Genomic DNA, 24,479 nt, shown 5'->3' on the forward strand with positions numbered 1-24,479 from the left:
TGAAGACCACACTGGACTTTCCAGTGAAGACAAAGAGGCCATCAATGTTTTCCTGGAGTTGAGGCCAGAGACTGATGTTGTAGGATTGTGGAACCAGAGTGTCTGGGAGATGGAACTCACTCCATGGCTCACTAGTAGGTTCTGTTGAAGGAAGAAGCTGAACTGTCCACAATCCAACAATGGTGGCTACTGATGCAATCCCCATTGGAATGCAACCAGCACACATTGCACTGAAATAGATTCTCGCCATGTTCCCTGTCGAATTCATCTCAAGTCAACAGAGATCAGACCAAATTTGAGTATGAGTATATTACTGTATTTAATATTTCCATTGTCTCTCCTCCCAAAGGGTATAATGGCTTATCTATTAACATTGAGAATATCCAGTGAATGCATTTGTGAACCTGATGAGTTGAGGTGCATTGAGATAATATATTATAGCATGTTTCTTCCCTGACATATTTATGCAGCTCAATAAAAATGTGGTGGTGAGAACCATGGCAAGAAGCATTTCAAACAAACACAGCAATGTCATAGTAATTCAGGTTAGCATGGATTACACAAGCTGATGTGCAGTATTAATGTTTTCAGTGAATAAAACTGTTTATAGTTCGATTACAGATTTAACTTTGGTATTTGTTGAAAGATTATGCCATATTCTGTAGGCAACAATACACAATTTTCACTATAAGATACAATGCGATGCAGAAGCCTTACAATATATTACAATATTATAAAATACAGTACCCACAAATGTATTGCTTATACTTATTCTAGGATTCAACACCAATGTATTTCAAATCTTAAGTGACACAACAGTGTCTGACATCAGTTACAAAAAGCAGAGCACCTTCCAAATTAACACTGAAATTATCAGCAGATGGTTATGAGAAAAACTTACAATTTTTATGTTTTTCTTAAAGGACAATAATTCAGTCATTTTTTACTCACCTCTGTGTTGTTATAACACTTTATGAATGTATTTATTTTTCTTAACTCAAAGGAGTAATTGTGTAGAAACAAATATATGTGCTCAGTGATGTCATACAGTGGCAGTTTATAGTGACCACCTCTTCAAGCTTCAAAAGGACACAGAAGTATAATTCAGAAGTCTAATAAATTATTCCATGAGACTCATGATTGTTATGAAAGTATACGATAAGGTTTGGTGAGAAACAAACTAAAATCGAATGTATTATTAATTGAAAATATTCACTGCCCACTGATCTCCTGCGTGCGTTCATGATAGGGCACGAGAGCAACAGTTCACGCAGCCCCCTCGCGACATCGGTTCCGTTCAAGCGAAAACTCATTTTGTTAAAAAACAGGTCCTGCATAGCGATAGTGACAACAGAACACAACACAGATGCACACAAAAACAACAGAACAGAACTTTTTAAAGATGTTGGAAGAGTTTATAGTCGAATAATTGATGCATTTCTACATCCAGACTTATTTTTTTGAATAGAGTACTCAGAAATTAAACAGAAACATAGAAGAGGCTACAGGCAGCCACAGTCACATCGTGTCCTAACCTGATGGCAAATAATACGTGATAAAAGGTATATTTCTATGGTAATCAGAGGTTTTGTTCTGACCAGCAGTGATGAGTGATGGTACATTCTATTGTGTGAACTACACTGTGAACTGGGACCAGTCCAAAAACTTTAAAATAAATAAGGCTGGGCATAGAAATGCATAATTTCTTTGACTACATATTCTTCAGACATGTTTTGTAAGTTCTGTTCTCTGTTCTTTTGTCACTATCACACATAATTTCCCCTGACTCGATTCCATGTTGTTGTAAACCTTAACTGGTGTTCTTACCTTTACTGGCTGCTTTGTTCTGCAGCTGGATACTACTGGGCTGTCAGCGCTCAGCGCTGCCTCTCCAGAAAGGAGACTGTATTCTGAGGTTTTGTTGCACTGCTTGGTTTTACACTTCTAAAGCAGTAGCCATATTAACCTTACCAGTTATGTAATTTACTGCATGTATTGAACAAAGCATACACTATCATATTGAGAGTGTTGTAATGTATGATACGATATAATATTTTTTTTACATCCCTAATATTCTGAAATGACTAGTTAATCAATGATCATAACTAATTAACATAACTTTTATTTATTTATTTCCAAATAAGGAATGCTGCAACACAATGGATTTATCGGAATGATACAGTACCATAAAGTACCACAATACAAAGTTCCAAAATTACCCCCCACCCCACAAAAAGTACAAACTAGTCTAGAGATGTAGTTATTACGGTTAAACAACAGTGATGATTTCATAAAAGTGTAAGGGTTTAGTTGGATATCATTAATTATTCATATGCATAGAAAGAAAACTCATTATTTCAAAAACGTTGTTTATTTTCATTGGACAAAATACCAAAATAGTACATTTAACAAACAAGTTATCACATCATTAGAAAAATCTAATTTTTTCAAAAATATTAAAGTGGAAAATATTAACAATCATAACACTCAGCATTCTCTAAGGAAATTGTTTATAAAGTATACAGAATCATAGGAAGAAAGTACCTCTGGAAATTATTACAATCTAGAACATCATGGAAAATAAATAGCCATTTCCTTTCGTGCTCTAACCGTCTAGACCCAGCAAAACAATGAGTCCCAGTTTTCCTCTCCTCCTCAGAGCAAACAAGCTACAGTATGTGCATTATTGTGATTTAGACTCATCACTGAACCAGTTCAAGACGGATTCCTTGTTCTCTTTGACCCATTTGATGTTTGCTCTAGTCCTCTCGATGGACTGCTCGATGGCGAGGGAGCCTGAACCAAAGCCTACATCAGCATTGTCATCCCTGAACTGTATCAGCTGTGTTTATGAAATAGGGAAATTGATTATTTCACAGGGTGTAAAATAGAACATTTTGTATAAGAATCTGCTGTACAAGACAACATTCGTTAAATTGTTAGTCATTGTTTCTTACTCTTTATCATGCTGGCTAATAACTTACACAAGATATGGCCAAAAGTATGTTGAGTCCTAAACACCACACATATACATATGTGCTTATTGAGCATTTGAAAGATTAGTCTTCACTGAAATTAAGGGGCTTAGCCAAACCCATTAATTGCAGTAGAAGGGGTGCCCACATAGTGTACTTTGAGCCATGTAGTATACATCAAACTCTATTGACTGCAGTAAATAAACCAGTCCTGGGGAAGATCCCATACCTGTTGCAGTTCAAATTCAGTTGAGAATCTCTTTGTTATACCATTGATCAGATTGGAGAAAGAGAAAGATCCACCTCCATATCTAATGGGGAAAGATGGAACAGTACATTGCAGTACAGGGCGGTCAACATTTTAGGCAAATAAGAATGTAATCCTTCAGTATTAATGTCCTACTCACTGTTTGAAAATGTATTCCCAGTTGGCCCTAACAAAGTCCCAAGCCAAAGGTTGGCCGACCACATTGCTTGCAATGCTGATAATGGTAGAGGTGGCATCTTGCTTCCGAATTAGATTTGGGTTCAAAGCATATTCCAGATACCTACAAAATAAATCAAATAACATGCATTTAGCATGAAAGACAAAATGCAATGCACATGAGAAAAGTATGACAAGGTCAGCCTACAGTGAGCTTACCTGTTCAGTAACCAAGGCTTAGTGGCACATGCCAGTGCAGCTCTCAATTTATCTGCCTCTGAGGCAATGGTGGCATTTTTGAACATTTCCCAGGCAAAGTCCCATTCCTCAGCACCCCCTGCAGCAATGGCACTGCAGTACACTGTAGACCTCAAGTTGGCCTTGATACTGATGCAGAGAAAATGTAAAGCAACAAATTATGAAAATTTTAGTTTTCTGGTGATCTACTCATTTAAAGGGATAGTTCACCCAAAAAGGAAAATTCTCTCATCATTTACTTACACTCATGCCATCCCAGATATGTATGAATTTCTTTCTTCAGCAAAACACAAGCAAAGATTTTATGGGTCAATACAATGCAAGTGAATGGTGATCAAGCCTTTGAAGCTCCTAAAGGAGACAAAGTCAGCATAAAAGTAATCCATAGGACTCCAGAGGGTCAATCAATGTCTTCTGAAACTATCTAGTTGGTTTTGTGTGTGAACAGACCAAAATATAGGAAGTGTAATCAAGCTTGAAATCATGACCGCCAAGGAGAGTGCTGTCAATATGTACAGTGAAAAAGGAGTTATATTTTGGTCTGTTCTCACCCAAAACCAATTGGATCACTTCAGAAGACATGGATTAAACAACTGGGGTCATATGGATTACTTTTATGTTAACTTCATCTGCTTTTTGGAGCTTCAAATGCCTGGCCACCATTCACTTGCATTTTATCGACCTACAGAGCTGAAATAGACTTCTAAAAACCTTAGTTTGTGTTCAGCAGAAGAAAGAAAGTCATACACATTTGGGATGGCATAAATGATGAGAAACTTTTCATTTTTGGGTGAACTAACCCTTGAGGATATTTTGCTGCCTTTATTATGATCTATATAAGTACAGAAAATACTGAAAATTAGTGACAGACCAATATATTGTCCAAGCTGAATAATTTGTGAATGTTGAGTAAATATTGTGTAAATTTAGTGTGAAATCAGCAATTTTGTGTATATTATTTGCTTTCATTAAAGTCAGCATCGGCCATTAAAAACCCATATTTGTCGATCACTTCTGAAAATGCTTATAAAACAAATGAGCAATTATAGATGATTGATTGATTACGGAGCCCCCGAAGTGACCTGTGCAAAAAAAAAAAATCTAAGAGACTTTCGCGTGCGCACGAGAAACTTTCGCGTGCGCACGAGATACTATCGCGTGCGCACGAGAAACTATCGCGTGCGCACGAGATACTATCGCGTGCGCACGCGATACTATCGCGTGCGCACGCGATAGTTTCTCGTGCGCACGCGTTAGTATCTCGTGCGCACGCGAAAGTATCTCGTGCGCACGCGAAGTTCGTGCGCACGAGAACGTTTTGCGTGCGCACGAGAACTGCTCGTGCGCACGCGATAGTATCTCGTGCGCACGCGAAAGTATCTCGTGCGCACGCGAAAGTTTCTCGTGCGCACGCGATAGTTTCTCGTGCGCACGCGAAAGTTTCTCGTGCGCACGCGAAAGTCTCTTAGATTTTTTTTTTTTGCACAGGTCACTTCGGGGGCTCCGTAATTGATTGATAATAATATTGGCAATTTATATTGATATTTATTATTTATTATAAATAATGATATTTTTATAAGTAGTATTATCTAATATAAATAAGAAGCAAAAGGAATCTGCATCATTATAGTTTTTGACAATGAGGTTATAATGAGTTTTTGTTCCTGGGTGAAACTCACGGGTTGACGGCGGAATTTTTCATCCACTCTTGGAACCATGTTGTGACTCGAGTGTTACAGTCTTCCAGACCAGTGCTGCAAGCAACTCTGAGTGCATTTACTTGGTTATATCTGCATAGATGAAGACATAAATCCATTGGAACAAATCTAAACATTGAAGACTTATCATGCCTCTATGTCTCTGGCTTACTGGTCAGTATGTCCTTCTGCGACATCCGTCCAGTTTGTTAGAATTCCGAAATGATCATACAAAGGTTCCACCTGTTTTCTAACATATGCCTATAGGTATAAAATATGTATGTTAAAAATCAAGACCAGTTCTGTTTGTATGATGTTCTTAAATTACCAGTAGATCCAAAGCTTACTTGCATGGGGCCGTATACCTCCGTGCGATCAAACATGAGGTAAAAGTAGTCCAGATTGTCGAGAGCTGCCTCCCACGGCATGTACTCGGTTTCAAAGGAGAGGAACTTTGTGGTTCTTAGAGCCAATGTTGTTGGAATAATTTGGGCTCTGTTGACGACAGAGGTGCATTTGAGCATTTGAACTGACCAATGGAAATTATACTCAAAACATTTGTAGAAAGGAGTAGGGTTTCAGATCTTACTTGGCCAGGTTGAATGTATCATCAATTATTTGTGCTCGGTTAATAACAGGAATGTTCTAAATTGAAAACGAATTAAACAGTTGCTGTTAATTATTATGAAAAACAAATTCGACACTGATATTTTGTGATGTGACCTACATAACTGTGCTTGCTATAAGTAACTTTAACAAGACTTCCTCCTTCAACAGTTCTCCTTCTTAAATGTATTTCTTCTTACCTTTCTAGATGTCTCGAGAACATTGAGTAGCCGTTCCCAGTTATCAGTGTCATAGTTAACCCTGTAGTATCCTACCACGTTAATGTTGGCCAGAACCCACTCATTATCTTTTGCCGTCATGTTTGGTTTTATTTCTAAACAACAAAATTAAACACAGAAATGAATAATATTATATTATATTATATTCAATAAAGCAGATACAATATTGGCCTTCACAGTTCAATTATAATTTGTAATATTAACAATTAACAATAATAATTAACTATAAACTATAGAAATAGTTCACCAAGTAATGTCATTGTAATTCTACTTTTGTGTGTGTGTGTGTGTGTGTGTGTGTGTGTGTGTGTGTGTGTGTGTGTGTGTGTCATTCCCAGTTCACTTTCATCATATGGAAATGAGCAGGTAAGATATTTTTCAAAGATTCACTTTGTGTGTCCAAATGATGGAAATGATGACAGAATGTTAATTATTTTTGGTGTACTGTCCCTTTAAATTAGAGTAAAATCAGTGTCTTTTGTAAAAAGGCTGAGATACAACAGCATTGAGGATTGTGGTCTTTTCAGTAATAGTTTTAACTCTTTAAAAGTTTTGCCATTTCAAAACTCACCATTTTTCTCTAGCAGCCAATCTAGGTCTTGTATTTCTCCTGTCTTCATCCACTGAATTGGTACAAACCACTCATAACTAAAGATTTAAGAATATTCTGATGTAGTAATTGAACATTTCAGCAAAACTTAAAGGTGCACTCAGTAACATTTTGTTTATGTCACCTTAGACTACACTGACACCTAGTGGTGTGGATGCAGCATCATTTAAAAGTTTTCAGTAACCGATGACATTACAGAAATTCACTTTCACAGTCAGCCATGGTGAATTTATTCATGAGGGAAAGTGTTCAATAACAGGGTGGTTACTAAGATTAAGTAAGTTGCATTCGGCTGGTCATGTGATCATAACATTTTGCCCATGAGGAAGCCCATGAGGAAACCCTCTCAGTTTAGAATAAAACAGCTTTTGTAAGGTTACTGATAAGACTGGAGTCTTCATCTCATATGAGTGCTCATGATTTTATACATGTGCTTCAAAATTGCTATTCATTTCTTTAAGAGTAAAACTTTTTTAATAAGGAAAAAATGACTGAGTGCACCATTAATGAAGGATTCTTATAGATTCATATTTTTATATGTAATGATAGCATCTAATAAACTGTGCTGGAATTGAAATCCTATATAGGTCATCTGAGATGTCCAAATCACTTTTTCCTTTTTTTACATACTTGAATTCTGAAGACCGTTTAACTTCAGAGACAGGATCAAGGAGGAAGTGGTTCTGTGAGATCTGACCAGTTCTGGTGTCAATAGTGACCACAGGGAAGCCCATTTGAAGAACCCAACGGTCCATAATCTCATGCACCGTTTTGGGGAGACTTTGGGAAGACTTGTTCACGGCCTATAACATTTTCATCATGATTCATGAGTGCTTGTATTTTGTCTTGAAAAATCAGATGGTAGATATCAGCATTTATTCTACATACTAAACCACAAAGTCACAATTTACTATTTTTTTGAAGGCTTACAATTTTTCAGTAAATCAACCTAACAATGGCTTTCTTATGGTTGTCTCAGCATATTAAGCTTGGATAGGAGAAAGTATGTTTAAGGGATAGTTTGCCCAAAAATTAAAATTCTCTCATCATTTAATCACCCTAACAGATGTGATTGACATTCTTTCTTCTGCAGAACACAAACAAAACAAAAAAATATATCTACTTTCACATTCTGAAAGTGAAAGTGGAGATTTATAGTAAAAAAAAAAAGGATTTAAATATTGACCTGTTTTTCTCCCAAAGAGATTGCATTGCTTCAGAAGACATATATTAAACCAGTGGGGTCATATGGATTACATTTATACTGCCTTTGTGTGATTTATGGAGCTTCAAAGGTCTGGTCACCATTCACTTGCATTGTATGGACCTACAGAGCTTTCTGTTCTGCAGAAGATAGTAAGTCATACACATTTTAGATGGCATGAGGTTAAGTAAATGATGGGAGAATTTTCATTTTTGGTTGAACTACTACCCCTTTAACACTGAAGAAATGACATGCATCACCTTCAAAGGAACATTCTTATTTTGCTTAATAGATGAAACTGTATGTTATCTTAATATAACATACCATTTGAAGATGGTCCCAAAGGTCTGTGTACACTGTGTTGCTGTATTTGAAATAATCCAGATAGGTCTGTTAAAATAAATTGTTCATGAATGTGCAAAAAAATCCAACCAACAATCAACACAAAAAAAGCATATTCCATTTTGACCTTATTTTCGATTGTAAATCGCAACAATGGTTGGTGTACAGAGGGAACTTACTTGGAGTCCTTCAGTAAACACTGATTCACTGAGGAAATCAGATAGCATTCTAAGTACTGATGCTCCCTAGATGAAGAGACCACACATTACCAGATAGTCAACATTTGATTTTAAAATTATTTGATATTGATGTCATAAATGTTTAAACTTAGAAAACAGCTCTAATACGCTACCTTACTGTAGGAGATTGCATCAAACACTTCATTGATTTGCTCTGGTCTTTGGATTTCCTCTTCCTTAGAGGACAAGGGGTGAGAAGAGGCCAGAGCATCTATGGCAAATACTCGGTGCACATCATTCAGAACGATCAGGTCTTTCTGTGGGATAGATACAGAGGAATTAGGTACAGTCTGTGCTTTTCATCCCTTCTGGTACTGATACTAAAATCAACGGCAAGGTTGTACGCCACTCAGAACTTATTAGACAAAGTCTTATTCCAATTCAATTCCTGAGTTTGCAAAAGCAACATTCCATCCTTTGCTAAATTAAGATTAGATTACAAAATGATGTAGTAAAAAACCAATGGCTTTTTATAGTGTTTTTATGGCTTTGTCTTTAGCTTCAACCACTCACAATGTTCCAGAGAGGCTCAGCTTTATCTGCCCCGAGATATTCGACGTAGGATGCAAAACCTTCATTGAGCCACAAGTCGTTCCACCACCTTAGTGTCACAAGATTACCAAACCACTAATAAAAAAAACAGGCAGAGGAATAATTTACAGCGTTTAGATGTACAAGTTGTAAACCTTACAGCTGAAAAAAGGTTGCTTCAAACAAAGCAATCGTTTATATCAGATAAGAATGCTTGTGTAAAACGGTAAAAAGACACCTGATACCTGGTGGGCAAGTTCATGGGCAATAATAGTAACAACCCTCTCTTTGTTTGCATTTGAGGATAATTCTTCATCATACAGCAAGGCAGTCTCTCTGTATGTGATCAAGCCCCAGTTTTCCATTGCACCGGCACTAAAGTCTGGTAGAGCGATTTGATCTGTGCAACAATGGGAGGAATAAAACTTTAACAAAGCTTAAATATTTTAAAGATAAAAATTACAATTACGAAGGCAAAATATCACTAAAAGGGATAGTTCACCCAAAAATGAAAATTTCCCAATCATTTAGTCACCCTCAAGCCATTCTAGATGTGTATAACTTTTTTTCTTCTGAACACAAACAAAGATTTTTAGAAGAATATCTCAGCTCTGTAGGTCCATACAATGCAAGTGAATGGTGACCAAATCTTTGAAGCTCCAAAAATCACATAAAAGCAGCATACAAGTAATCCATAAAACGCCAGTGGTTTAATCCATGTCTTCAGAAGTGATATCATAGGTGTGGGTGAGAAACAGGACAATTATTAATTCCTTTTTTTTTACCATAAATCTCCACTTTCACATTTTGAAAGTGAAAATGGAGATTTATGGTAAAAAAAAAAAAAGGGACTTAAATATTGATCTGTTTTTCACCCACACCTATCATCACTTCTGAAGATATGGATTATGTTTTATGGATTACTTTTATGTGACCTTTATGTGATTTTTGGAGCTTCAAATGTCTGCTCACCATTTACTTGCATTGTCAGACCAACAAAGCTGAGATATTCTTCTAAAAATCTTTGTTTGTGTTCTGCAGAAGAAAGAAGGTCACACATATCTGGCATGAGGGTGAGTAAATGGTGAGAACATTTTCATTTTTAGGTGAACTGCCCCTTTGAATACACATACTGAGATAACAAATTGTCACCTAAAGGGATAGGTCATCCATCATTAACTCACTCTCATCTAGTATCTTTGTTCTGTGGAACACAAACTGAGAGATCTTAAACCAAGTCAAATGGGTTTACTTTGAAATGATGAGCAAATGATGACAGAAATTTCATTTTTGAACAATCCCTTTAAACTACAAATGGAAATAACACAATGCACTCATAAAAATATTAAGATTTTAACATTTAAGTTTCATAACAAAATTGTGAATTGAGTATCTTTTTAATAAAATTTAAAACATTGTATTTCATTTCAATGAAATGTAAAACATTACACAATTCAATTTGATGGCATTTTGTTATGAAATAAAAAAATTGTAAATCTTAAAAAGTAAAAAAAAATATATATATATATATATATATATATATATATATATATATATATATATATATATATATATATATTAGTGTGCCATCTGAAGTTTTAGCGATTGAAAAGATCTATAGTAACTCAATGTGTTAATTTTCATTTTGAAAACAAAATATTAAAAAACATCTTCAATTTTAAGTCACAACAGAAAATACAATCTATGTAAAGTTTATGTAAAACTAGCCTATATCGTGCATCTCTCACCTGATTTGGGCAGTGGATAGGATGCGTTGTAATATTCCTCAAAGAATCTGAGGATCGGTCCAGTCACGTTAAGTGCATACTGCCCTTGGTTTGCGTTAATGGCTTCTTGACGGGCAAAAATTCGAATCTATTTGTGAAAAAGACAACATTTTAACTGGTGTACATTGGTTTCAATTTTTAACTGTTTTAAGTTTTCTTAAATTTTTTTAAGACATACACACCTTAGGAATTTCCTCAGATTGTTCAATAAAACCAAAATCGCTGACAATAAAAGCCAACAAATAGGTTGACATTTTTTCTGTGGCATCAAACGTGGTTTTGGTTAACTTAATGCCATCCACTTCAATATCTTCCTTTGCTAAACATAAAAAAGACATCCAACATATTGACTGGTGGCATTTTTTATGATTAGATTGACAAATCAATTAGGCCTACAGCTTCTTGAATCAAATGTAGCCTATATATTTTGGTTATTACACTCTATTGGTCTACAAGTGACAAAAAAAAGTAATTTTATTTAGTTACTCGTTTCATAGCCATTGGAAAGGGCTTTTGTTTCACGATCATGGAGAAGAGTGATGTGGAATACAGCTTTCATTGCTGGTTCATCAAAGCAGGGGAAAGCTTTCCTGGCATCTGTTGGCTGCATCTGGGTTGTCGCGACAATTCTGACAAAAGAAGGAACTAATTAAGTACTAATTAAAAAACAATACTAAACTATACGCTTTTTCTTTACAACAGCCGTACCTGCAGGTACATTTCAACCAAATAAATGTACCCTGATAGCACACGTTCATCTATGTTTGCATCTGGAACACAGTGTTTTTACATTGTTTGTTCATCTGTGCAATACACCTATAAGACAGTATGTCAATAAGTATGTCTCAGATGCCAATGAGTATTTCAGATGTTTGATTTAGAATGTATGCAAATCTGATCTTTTTAAGATGTTTAGCAGGTGTTAATTAGATTGTGACGCTTGCTAGATGAAAAGATCAAAATCAGACATCTTGGAGATGTAAGTGTGCTAGCTGGGTACCTTTAAAGGTATAAAATATGTGCTTAGGGTACAATTATGTACCCGAAATGAGTTAACTAGAAGTACTCTGCTAAATTAATTTTCCAGTCTCGTTTTCCAGTAAAATACCAAACCTTCATAAAACAAGATTTATTTACTTGATAAGCAAAACAACAAGATATTTTGTTTTTAGAGAAATCTTAGAAATATAGTAACATTTATGCTTAAAACAAGAAAAAACTATTTGCCTGTGTGTTAAGAAAAAAAACCTGATTCAAAGGGAAAACAAGTTTATTTTTCTTACCCCATTGGCAAATAGTTTGTTCTTGGTTTAGGCATAAACCCCACCAATTTTTGTTAGATTTCTTTGGAAAAAAGCCTTAATATCATATGCCATTCTGCTTCTCAAGTTATTTTTTCTTCTTGTAAGGATGTTTAGATATATCTACCAGAAACCAAATGAAAATAATGATTTTTAGCAGTGAAAAAAAAAGGTCCATTGTATCATTAGATGTATGAATATTGTTCAGAATAGGTGAAACTGACAAGTCACAAATAGAGCAAAATTACGACAAAGCATCACAAACATCTAACAGACATTAGGGATGTAGCATAGCCATGAAAAAAGTTTTTAAATATACAGTACATCAAAATCTCCTTACTTCCTCACTCCATTCTCATCATATTCACTCCGGTAGAAGCCACCCAAGTCATCTGAAAGCTCTCCTGAAAACTCTGTGTAGAGCTCATAGCGTTCCCCAACAGTTAATCTAGCATTCAGGCGAATCACCAAATACTGCGTTTTCGGCTCCATCCGGATCCAGTCGATGGAAGGAGCCGGTGTGCTTCCGAGAGCTCTCAAGGTGGCATCTTTTGTCATATTCAATTTATTGGCATGAATGAGGATGAGGTCTGTCTCTTGCACACATTTAAAGAACACGCTGGACATCCCCGTGAAGATATATTGCCCCGGCTGGAGCCGTGGCCAAAGGGTGATATTGTAGGATTCTGGAAGCAGGGTTTGAGGAAGCCGCCACTGATCCCATGGCTCATTTGACTGAGCTGTTGTTGGAACTGTTGCTGTTGTGGTAGTCACTTCAATGGTGGGTTTCACATCATTCTCATTGTTCTTGGACTTCTCTTGGGAGTAGACCACTGAGAGGGCTATGATTGTGGCTACCGCTCCAGCAGCTAACACAATCCCCACTATCCCTACAGTTTTACTGAGGTAGAAACCCTTTCCCATGCTTGAGAGATACCGTACGACAGGATGAGAGGAGTGAACGGACATCTGCACAACTTTTTTATATAAGGCATGCAAGGGAAGACTCCCCTCCCACCTGAATGAATTGTTCATCCATTAAGACAGCACCACTCTGGTGTACAAGAGGGCATCTGGAACCTCTTTCAAATGATAAGTGATACCTGTGACGGGAAATTCATTTGAAATATGATAAGGCCCAATCAAAACTCCAAAACACATTTCTGAATGTTGTTCACCAATGTTCTTGAACTATGCCATTGAATATAATTGTAATTCTCAGTGCCTCTTTTACTGGAACTATTCTATGCACTCTGAAATTGTTGAATTGTTTGCTTCTATTGGGTTTGAATCGCAGAGTATGGCAATCTGCAGTAATGATCTGACTCGTATCGATTAAGCTTCTAAATTCACGGTTGTAAATCGATTCAATTTGCTGACACAAATTTGCATATTACAAAAGAATGAGAGGACAATGTCCTCAGAAGCAATGTACATCAAGACGTGTGTCTATTGGTACTGGCACTTAATTGCCGGCATAACTGTTAAAAGATAACTAAATGTTACTGCCAACTCAACTGTAAAACAGTCATTTTGTCTGTAGAAGTGAAACCCATATAGTTTAACCTTGGTTTAGCTAAATTAACTTGTGTTTACCAAGAGCAAAGGACAGGATTAGTAACAAATGAACTTGTAAAATACTCCACCTATTGGACTTTGTGCATTTTTCCGAAAACTGTCAAATTAAATCTGAATGTAATACATTAATTTGGCCTTTGAATTTTTTGTGTTTTTATTTTTTATGGTGGAAGATTGCTCCAGGTATAATGTTTGTATGCTTTAAATTACTCCTCGAAATTCATGTATTATTTTAACAGCCAATAGTCAGACTTTTCACTTTTATAAATGCCCAGTGTTTTGAATGGAGTAAACACATTGCTTTGACAGTTATCAGTCTTTGTTTCCTCTTCCTTATCAAATTAACTAAAGTCTACAAATACATTACATATAAAAGTGTTCATCAAAGTCATTCAATTCTCCATAAAAACATTTGCTATTGTTGTATTATCTCAAAGCAGCATTATCACATTTTATTTACAGTGTCATAAATGAATGGTAGTACGTCAAACGAAGTACAAACACACAGAGAGAAAAAATAGCAGTTATGTAAAAAACGATAATTATGACCTTTAATTCATTTTAAAATTGTAATTTTTGGATGTTGAAAAAGGGCCAAAAACTTTGATTGTTTTCTTTTTATCCTCCAATTTATTTTCATTTTCATTGATAGCAAACAATAAATATTTTTGTGTCAATATATTGTGTCCAATCGTGCAATATTTATCTAAATAACCCTTAATCCAAAGTCAGCAGAACCTCAGCAGTAACTTCTTAATTCTGTGAAAAAGATATTAAAGAATTGCGACTTAACATTCTTCATCTCAAAAGAAAAAAAGCATCACAGTCAGTAAGAAAAGCATCATGATGGAATTATGATGGCTCTTGACCATTGATAGGTGCCTATCTTTATAGATAGCTTTGCATGAAATCAGAGATTATTAGATATGATTTATGTTTTTTGATATACGATAACAATGTTATCTTTTGAACTCATTTTTTGTTGACCATACCTTTAAAGAGCACCATTCTTAAATGCAATCATGCTGAATTTTTAACTGCAAATTCATGGTGAGGTTGTTAATGGTCGTAACCATGATTTCTAAAAAATATGCTGATGCATAGCTGCTACACATGAAACAGACTTTGCCCCTGGTAAAACTATATTATTTTTGGAATTAACCAGTGCAAATGCACATATCTTTTTTTATATTCTGGATTAGAGATGTTACAGGTATCGTATACAGCAAGTCCAATTTTGTGTGTGTTGAAACTAAAGTTAAGGTGGAGAAGTTTAGGAAATATGTGGCACCACTGTTTATGAAGCAAGAAAGTGCAATCTCAACACTAATGTTTGTTGGAACATTACTACATCATAGACAAAATACAAAACAATTCTACAATCAAAACTTGAAGCATGGTTTATCTATAAACCAAAGTTTAAAATGAAAGCTTATGTTGTAAGTCATGGGACCAAGTAGTGTGCTTTGGGCTTAATTGCAATGAAATGTAACAGTACTCCGGTGTTAAAAGTCCTGTTGTCTATGGACAGTCGTGAGTACATAAATGGCATCTGGGAGACGGTATCTATAGCTATGAATCTCAATGTCCAATAACAACAAAGAACATACGGGTAAAGATATGTACTGTAACATGCAGCCTCAAAACGGGGAAAGACTGGACACTTTTATATTGATGTCTCCGATATTGATGTTACGTGGCATTTCAGGGAGGTTCATGTTTTTCACTGCCGAGACAGCTCGGGCTGGTGCTGCAGACAGTCCACCCTAAAAAAAAAATAAAACACACACACAAACATTTACAATGATCAGTACAGTCTAGCTGATCTGATTGTTAAATAAACAGCCAAAAGTTGAATCTTTCTGAAACTGTTCTGCAACTAGTTTACTCAGAATTGTGCCAAAAACAACAAACATCCAGTGTGGGACAGTTCAGCAGATGGAAATGCCTTGTTGATGAGAGAGGTCAATGAAGAATAGCCAGACTGGTTTGAGCGGACAGAAAGTCTACAGTAACTCAGATAACTACTCTGTACAATTGTAGTGAGCAGAATAGCATCTCAGAATGCACAAAACGTCGAACCTTGAGGCGCATGGGCTACAACAGCAGAAGACCACTTCAGGTTCTACTTCTGTCAGCCAAGAACAGAAAGCTGAGGCAGCAGTGGGCACAGGCTCACCAAAACTGGACAGTTATGACTGAAAAAACGTAGCCTGTTCTGATAATCTCCGGTTTCTACTGAGGCTCACAGATCAGAATTTGGTGCCAACAGCATGAATCCATGGACCCAACCTGCCCTATGTCAACAGTCCAGGCTGGTGGTGGTGGTGGTGTAATGTTGTGGAAAACGTTTTCTTGGCACACTTTGGCCCTGTTAATACCAATCAATCATCACTTGAATGCCACAGCTTATTTGAGTATTGTTGCTGACCATGTGTATCCCTTCATGGCCACAATTTACCCATCTTCTAATGGCTACTTCCAACATGATAATGCACCATGACACAAATCAAAAGTCATCTCAGACTGGTTTCATGAACATGTCAACGAGTTTTTCCAGTCACCAAATCTGAATTCAGACCTGAATCCAATAGAACACCTTTGGGATGTGGTAGAACGGGAGTTTTGTGCAGCATGACTGTGCAGCTGACAAATCTGCAGAAATTGGTGATGCAATCATGTCAACATGGACCAGAATCTCAAAAGAATGTTTCCAACATCTTGTGAATCCATGCCAAGAAAACTGAGGATGTTTTGAGAGCAAATGGATGCCCTACCAGCATTAGTATAGTGTTCCTAATAAAGTGCTCTGTAAGTGATTATATATTTTTGACATAACTTTCAACCAAAAGATATTTTTACAACCTCAAAAATTAAATGCTTTCATGAGACACCACACTGATATTTTAGTTAAATTGATGCATGAACCTGGCCCACAAATGAAACCCTGACACCCTGTGACCCAACTTGACCAGACCAGTGCTAATTCAAGTCAAACTGTAAGACTAAACCTAACTTGAACTCTAAAAAGCTTACTCTTTTTTTATTGCCTCTCCAACCAAGACACACATTCTCACATGATTTAAGTGTGCAAGTGCACAAAAACAAGATACCTTAAAATTGAAAAATAAAATATTTTTAATAATAATAATATTTTTTTCATTAATTACAAACTTGAACCTAATGTTCAACCCAAACCCAAAGCTATTTATAAAAAAAACTGGCATGAACCCGGCCCATTGGTCTTTGGTCAGGTAGCAAAACATCTAACTTACTACAAAGTAGTTGTTGTAAAACAATTTCAAGCTTGATTACACTTCCTAGCGCAATCTAGCAATCTGCGCATGCGTCAAGCGATAGGAAGTGTAATCGAACTTGAAATCATGATCGCCAAGGAGACTGCTGATGTCCCGATTTATAATTAAAAATGAGATATATTATGGTCCATTCTCACCCAAAATCTAAGACTTTAGAAGACATGGATTAAACCACTGGATTCTTATGCATTACTACCTTCATGTCCTTTTTAGAGCTTGAAAATTTGGCCACCATTCACTTGCATTGTGTGGACAAACAGACATCATATCTCCATTAAAATCAATTTTTTTGTGTTCCGCAAAAGAAAGAAAGTCATACGAGTTTGAGATGGTATAAGGGTAAATTATGAGAGAATTATCATTTTTGGGTGAACTATTACGTTAAGGCAGATGAAAATCTATGATTTTAAGGTCACAGTACTTTGAACCACCATCCCGTTCCATCCTGTGTCTTACCAAAAATGGCGGCCTGATGCCGCTTTATTGTCACCAATGTGCACTGTACTGTATAGGTAACGCATTTTAAACTTGTAAAAAGTTTTTGTCATGCTTTCAAATGCGTCTAGTGTGGTCAAATATTACTGATTGCCCAGACAGAATATCTGAAACACACTGACTGAGAACCACTGATATAGGCACAGACACCTTTCACCAGTATCTAAAATCACCTGGCATATTGATTAAAGTCACCTCTACAGAAAAAAATATTTGCAGGAAAAAGAAAGCAATAAATTACATTAAAATTAAACCAGACAGATGCATAATGTTTACTTTTGAGAAAGTGTCCCAATTTGCAAAATATGCACAAAAACAATGCCAAAAATTTAGCTGAAGAACAAGTTAATGTGTACAATAGTATTTAACCTGATTATATATATATATATATATATATATATATATATATATAGGTAAAGCATTTACAAAACCTTCATGCTTTTTAGTATGAGGTTACATCTTGCACAACACTGAATGTCAAAAGTGACCTAATGTTTTTTTTTTGCCTTTGTGTCAGCTGAACTGGAATGACTCCCGATTGCTCTTTGTAAATGTGAACTCACCTCTGATTTCTCCATTCTGTTCTGCAGCTCCACTTGGGCAACTATTTCATTCATGTTCGTTTCCAGCACCATACCTCCCATGACAACTTCCTGCAGAATGTAATGGACCTGAAATAAACAACAAATATTAAAGCAACTTTTTTTCTAATTCAGTTCTGCCTTTTTTATACTACAATCACTTAATATTGTTGTCTGAGTAAAGAACAGAATACATGCACGATTTATGACTTAACAGTTGAGCTGTCGGAATCAGAGCGTGATACAGAGAGCCGACCATATCCTTAAACATACACACTGGTGCGTTTTGTCAAACATGTTACATATGGCTAAAAGAGACTGAAATATTCAAAAACAACTGTGTCCAGTTACCGTTAAGTCATGTATTGTCACTTACAAATATTTTGTTCCACTCATAAAACATTAATACTAATTAGATAAAATACTAAATGGAATGTTATGCACTGATGAAAAAAGGGCCATTGTGTGGAATTGGGGAGGGTGGCTGCATTTGAGGAAGTGTTAAGTAGAAGGCTGGTGTTAGGGACTTATTTGTCAATAAATTGGACAATTATTTAGTTTTTTGGGGGGACTCACAGGGAGGGGATGTGGAGAGTGTAGTTTAGTTTAATTATGTATGTTTATAATTTTTTTTTTTTGGGGGGTTATAATAATAATTGATATATTGTCACACATTATACATACATTTTTTGCATATATATACAGTGAAAATTTTTTTTCACATATCCAGAATGCAGGGTTGTGTGTGTGTTATTATGTGGGACCACAGGGGTATGCATCTGTCTCTAAACAGTGAGTCTTTTAACACCCAAAATATTGGCCCCATTCACTTCCATTGTAAGTGTCTCACTGTAACCCAGTTATTTAAAGAAAAGGAGGGACGAGCCAAAATACAGAAATACAGCCAAAATATGGGTAATCAACATTATGCTACATATGCTGTCGATTGAGCTTAACCTGCATTGAACCTGGAAAATTCCTTTAATATACATAGACAACTTAAGCCATTTATAGGTACATTTTCTTGACAACTGTAAACACTGTTGCTGCATCTGAATATTTTTACCAAAAATAATTTTACCAGCCAAAAAGTGCATCCTTAATCAAATACAGTACATACTGTGACATTATGTGGTTTCGGATGCAGGTGTGTCTCTGTGGCGCTATAGAAATTCCTGTGTTTGTTTTGAGGGACTAGCTTAGACCAGCCCCAACAACGTTACTCAACCAATGGCATGAGTTAAGGGCAGGACTATCTGATTGTTTGAACAACTGCAGACGAGGGGAGTATTTGGAAAGCTGTTTCGAAAACATTGTTTATTTTTGCCGTGTCATTCGGCGGCGCTAGTGTCGCAGAAATTACACTTCAGCTTTAAAGATGCCATTGTAGAAATCACTATACACAATCAGTCATTAATATAATCCACAGGTGAAAGTGTCCAAAAGCTGGGCAGTTACTGAGACTAATGCTGTATTCCATTCAACTCGGAAAGTCGGATTTTCCTACTTCCTACTAGGAAAAGTGCAATGGAACTCCACTTGAAGTCGGAGTTCCAACTTGGAACGTCATGCAGAAATTGTAATCTCCGATTTCACCGAGATGCAGGTGTGTGACATCACACAAACATGTGGACACCCAGGGAGATATACAAAATAAGTGATAAACATTCACTTTTATTAAATAATATCGATAAATTAGTCAAAGTTTTACATTACATGATATTAAAGCTTGTTAAATGTTAGAAGAGACAGCTGTTCAAAGCATGGTAATCGTACACCTGTTGCACGAAGGAGACATCTCTGGTGACAGTCAAACACCTGCTAAGCTAACGGGAGCATTAGGCTACAGATTTGTTTCCTTAAAAGCCATCTTCCGAGCATTTGGTAATGGGATGCAATTATGGTCTGAGATCGGAGATATTAATTAAGAATATCCCACATCTGACTTGAATGGAACGTAGCATAAGCTAGTAGTAATCGGCTGGTGATCTTAACATGGCAGCTCCCATGAGGGGACCCCCTCCATGTAGAATAAAACAGCTTTTATAAGGTTACTGATATGACTTGAGTCTTCATCTCACATGAGTCATCATTAAACATTTCAAAATTACAATTAATTTATTTTTAAAATAGGAAACAATTATTGAGTGCATCTTTAACATTTAAACTCATAAATTCGCCAACCATTAAAATCCCTTTGAGCCTACTGGCCACATTAGAGGAAATTAAAGGAGAACACATTAAATACTTAGACAATACAATTATTGTTATTTAAACTATAATACATACATTTTCAGAATGCATGTGTCTCAGGGGTGTTCATTGGGGTCAGGGAGGGGTTTGAATGTAAAATGTTGATTCCTTGTATATGTGTTAGGTTTTAAACATACATTATCAAACCAAGTGGTAATTTTTACATTTTTAAGTGTGGCTTATTTTTCAAATTCTCTTGTCTTTAATTATAGTTTTATCATTTCAAATCAAACAAATTTAGTTTTTGTGAAATGTTTTGATTGAAAAATATACTTGTACTATCTATATTTAAAATAAATGGCATTTGGTTGGATATTTTTTTATATAATACAATGATTTCAAACACTTTTTTAGTGTGGCTTAAGTGTCCAAATACTTTTTGAGGTCACTGCATAATTATAGACTGCAAAGGAAATTACTAAAAGAACGATGAAGAACTTAAACTGTCATCTCATTTCATTCTACTCCATATTGTCCATGTTTGTCAAAGTCTGTTTATCCTTAAGCTATGGCTGAATATACTGAATATTGACCCATCTCTTGCTTGCTGGCTGGTGCGAAACCACACTATTAGTCAGCCTCCACCCCCCTTATTATTTACCGCCGTGTGAATTTAACAACATAATGAGAAACTTTTCATTAATGATGTAAAGTTTCATATGAGCCATTGTGAAATAACAACAACGCCTGAAAAAGTCATGGTAAATAATGTCCGTTTAGAAGTCCAAAAACAAAGAAAATGCATTTTGTAAATCAGTTATCGGGTGAACCTGACCTTATCCATGTGAAAGATTAAGTCCAGCTCACACACATTCTCAAAGCATTTGTCCAGGGTTTCCACAAATACCTGCGGTAGCAAATTACACATAAAAGTTAATAAAACATGAGATTTCCAGAACACTTCCCACTCCAGAACACTTCCCAAGTCTTCAGCTTACACAAAACTAAATCAACTATGCACTGCATTTAAAATATATTTTATTAACTGTGCAGTATTCATACGTATGGTAGAGAATGTTTCAGAATGTTTCTGATTTTTAGAAGTTTTGTGGCCAAATTCAGCTCTAAAAATATTGAGACAGAGTAGCATTCAAATAAGCTGCAATATGACAGACGTTAAATACCCTCGTGTGGCTGTAGGGTAGTACTGCAGCATGAAAACTGCAGTAACTTTACCTGAATGAGGTCTAGAATTCCCAACTCACTCTCTGATGAGTCCACACAAAACACAAAGTACAAAGTGGCATAGTGTCTGTAGATTAGCTTGTAGTCCGAGCCACCGATTAAGCTAAAAATAGAAAGAAAACTACAGTAAATAACTCTAAATAATAATAATAAACATATATATATATATATATATATATATATATATATATATATATATATATATATATATATATATATATATATATATATATATGCTGTGTGTGTGTGTGTGTGTGTGTGTGTGTGTGTGTGTGTGTGTGTGTGTGTGTGTGTGTGTGTGAGCGTGTATTTATCACTTTGTGGGGACCAAATGTCCCCATAAGGATAGTAAAACCCGAAATTTTTGACCTTGTGGGGACATTTTGTCGGTCCCCATGAGGAAAACAGCTTATAAATCATACTAAATTATGTTTTTTGAAAATGTAAAAATGCAGAAAGTTTTCTGTGAGGTTTAGGTTTAGGGGTTGGGTTAGGTTTAGGGGATAGAATATAAAGTTTGTACAGTATAAAAACCATTATGTCTATGGAAAGTCCCCATAAAACATGGAAACACAACATGTGTGTGTGTGTGTGTGTGTGTGTGTGTGTGTGTGTGTGTGTGTGTGTGCAAAAACTACGTCACCTTCCCCCCTCCAGAAAATTGCAGACATTATCATCTCTTTTGGACACCAGATGAAAAGTCTCTCTAATGATTTGCTGCTGCATGTCTTCAGCCTGTAAGACAATATGTATTGTTAATGTATATGGATTTTTACTTATTATATAACTTAATTATACAGATAAAGAACAGCGGGTCAAATAAAAAAACAGCAATACACCATAGAAAAAATAATTTAAAAATTATTATTAGGAGTATATGAAACAGGAATATACAAGTAACGCGCATTAAATCATAATTCAAGCAAAATAAAGATACTTTATTCTGGTTTTAGGAATATAATCCGATACAAACATAATGATCACTTTCTGTTCATTAAAAATTAAATGACACAATTTGAACAAAGTCTGAAGCTAAAATTGTGTGTCGGCAAAACTCAATTAAATTACAACAAGAAATAATCCGGTGACAGCGACCCAATAGCAGAGATAACAGCTGGTAAAAACCATGTCATTGTGTTTTTATGAGCTGATCTTACAAAATATTGGTAGAATCGGATGAGTCTTGGTTTCCCATGGTTGTTAAAAATTAGAATAGCCTTGATCATCCTTGTTTTGTTTTGTTTTTTAGCAAAATGTTACGTTGTCAGTTGAATGTAAGTGGTTGATTTTCTCTTATCAACAAAAATTATCGACACCATGTACTTCCCGGTCATGTGACGCAAGGTTTTCATAATAAAAGTCCGCAAAGAACGTAAAACTCTAAGACTAGAAACATTTTAAATACTCTCAGTAGTATATGCTATATATATATATATATATATATATATATATATATATATATATATATATATATATATATATATATATATATATATATATATATATCGAATGTCAAATTACACATTCATTAAACTGTATAAGTTGCATTGTGCCTATCTCTCCTCTTTGAAGTTTGTCTATGAAAATTATTTTTAAATAATCATGGCTTTTTTAAACTTTGATAAAAATATTCTGAAAAACGTCCTAAAACATACGTTGACGCGTCTTGAGACACATGCATTCTGAAAATTTATGTATTATAGTTTAAATAACAATAATTGTATTGTCTAAGGATTTAATGTGTTCTGCTTTAATTAATTTCCTCTAATGTGGCCAGTAGGCTCAAAGGGATTTTAATGGTTGGCGAATTTATGAGTTTAAATGTTAAAGGTACACTCAGTAATTGTTTCCTATTTTATGACTCAAGTCATATCAGTAACCCTATAATAGCTGTTTTATTCTACATGGAGGGGGTCCCCTCATGGGAGCTGCCATGTTAAGATCACCAGCCGATTACTACTAGCTTATGCTACGTTCCATTCAAGTCAGATGTGGGATATTCCTACTTAATATCTCCGATCTCAGACCATAATTGCATTCCATTGCCAGATGCTCGGAAGATGGCTTTTAAAGAAACAAATCTGTAGCCTAATGCTCCCGTTAGCTTAGCAGGTGTTTGACTGTCACCAGAGATGTCTCTTTCGTGCAACAGGTGTACGATTATCAAAAGATAGTATAACTTACCATGCTTTGAACAGCTGTCTCTTCTAACATTTAACAAGCTTTAATATCATGTAATGTAAAAACTTTGACTTATCGATATTATTTAATAAAAGTGAATGTGTATCACTTATTTTGTATATCTCCCTGGGTGTCCACATGTTTGTGTGATGTCACACACCTGCATCTCGGTGAAATCGGAGATTACAATTTCTGCATGACGTTCCAAGTTGGAACTCCGACTTCAAGTGGAGTTCTATTGCACTTTTCCTAGTAGGAAGTAGGAAAATCCGACTTTCCGAGTTGAATGGAATGCAGCATTAGTCTCAGTAACTGCCCAGCTTTTGGACACATTCACCTGTGGATTATATTAATGACTGATTTTGTATAGTGATTTCTACAATGGCATCTTTAAAGCTGAAGTGTAATTTCTGCGACACTAGCGCCGCCGAATGACACGGCAAAAATAAACAATGTTTTCGATACAGCTTCCAAATACTCCCCTCGTCTGCAGTTGTTCAAACAATCAGATAGTCCTGCCCTTAACTCATGCCATTGGTTGAGTAACGTTGTTGGGGCTGGTCTAAGCTAGTCCCTCGAAACAAACACAGGAATTTCTATAGCGCCACAGAGACACACCTGCATCCGAAACCACATAATGTCACAGTATGTACTGTATTTGATTAAGGATGCACTT

General features: G+C 35.7%; 3 protein-coding genes across 3 annotated transcripts in view; all 3 read right to left on the reverse strand.

Moving 5' to 3' along the window:
• The window catches only part of LOC127638274 (BOLA class I histocompatibility antigen, alpha chain BL3-7-like), a 184,106-nt gene that overhangs the window by 54,736 nt on the left and 104,891 nt on the right, over positions 1 to 24,479 (reverse strand). The window lies entirely within an intron of this gene.
• Positions 2,167 to 13,154, reverse strand: LOC127638268 (aminopeptidase Ey-like). Its single transcript, XM_052119727.1, has 20 exons — positions 12,554 to 13,154; positions 11,399 to 11,541; positions 11,095 to 11,231; positions 10,874 to 11,000; positions 9,371 to 9,525; positions 9,108 to 9,221; positions 8,708 to 8,851; positions 8,535 to 8,600; positions 8,338 to 8,403; positions 7,440 to 7,612; positions 6,771 to 6,847; positions 6,161 to 6,294; positions 5,944 to 5,999; positions 5,702 to 5,849; positions 5,527 to 5,615; positions 5,337 to 5,447; positions 3,619 to 3,786; positions 3,383 to 3,523; positions 3,205 to 3,286; positions 2,167 to 2,842 (listed from the first exon to the last, which is right to left on the reverse strand). The coding sequence occupies exons 1-20, from the start codon at positions 13,135 to 13,137 to the stop codon at positions 2,684 to 2,686; spliced, it is 2,874 nt and encodes a 957-aa protein (XP_051975687.1). The 5' UTR covers positions 13,138 to 13,154; the 3' UTR covers positions 2,167 to 2,683.
• On the reverse strand, positions 14,254 to 22,949 carry LOC127638275 (AP-3 complex subunit sigma-2-like). The gene is made up of 6 exons (XM_052119738.1): positions 22,780 to 22,949; positions 22,266 to 22,357; positions 21,614 to 21,725; positions 21,213 to 21,284; positions 18,167 to 18,274; positions 14,254 to 15,557 (listed from the first exon to the last, which is right to left on the reverse strand). Exons 1-6 carry the CDS (start codon positions 22,846 to 22,848, stop codon positions 15,432 to 15,434), a joined length of 579 nt encoding a protein of 192 aa, XP_051975698.1. The 5' UTR covers positions 22,849 to 22,949; the 3' UTR covers positions 14,254 to 15,431.

The sequence above is a fragment of the Xyrauchen texanus genome, chromosome 46 (genome assembly GCF_025860055.1).
Source record: "Xyrauchen texanus isolate HMW12.3.18 chromosome 46, RBS_HiC_50CHRs, whole genome shotgun sequence".
NCBI classification, from domain to species: Eukaryota; Metazoa; Chordata; class Actinopteri; order Cypriniformes; family Catostomidae; genus Xyrauchen; species Xyrauchen texanus.

Bases quoted from the DNA above. Each gene is read 5' to 3' on its own strand.
- LOC127638268 (XM_052119727.1), bottom strand. From the start codon at position 13,137: ATGGGAAAGGGTTTCTACCTCAGTAAAACTGTAGGGATAGTGGGGATT. The intron at 6,295-6,770 runs GTGAGTTTTGAA...TTTGTTGTTTAG, and splicing joins TTGGCTGCTAGAGAAAAATG to AAATAAAACCAAACATGACG. The intron at 3,787-5,336 runs GTGAGTTTCACC...TCTCTGCATCAG, and splicing joins AAAAATTCCGCCGTCAACCC to TATCAAGGCCAACTTGAGGT.
- LOC127638275 (XM_052119738.1), bottom strand. From the start codon at position 22,848: ATGATCAAGGCTATTCTAATTTTTAACAACCATGGGAAACCAAGACTC. The intron at 21,285-21,613 runs GTAAAGTTACTG...TTGCTACCGCAG, and splicing joins GAATTCTAGACCTCATTCAG to GTATTTGTGGAAACCCTGGA. The intron at 18,275-21,212 runs GTCAGGTTCACC...TGTTTATTTCAG, and splicing joins TAATCTTTCACATGGATAAG to GTCCATTACATTCTGCAGGA.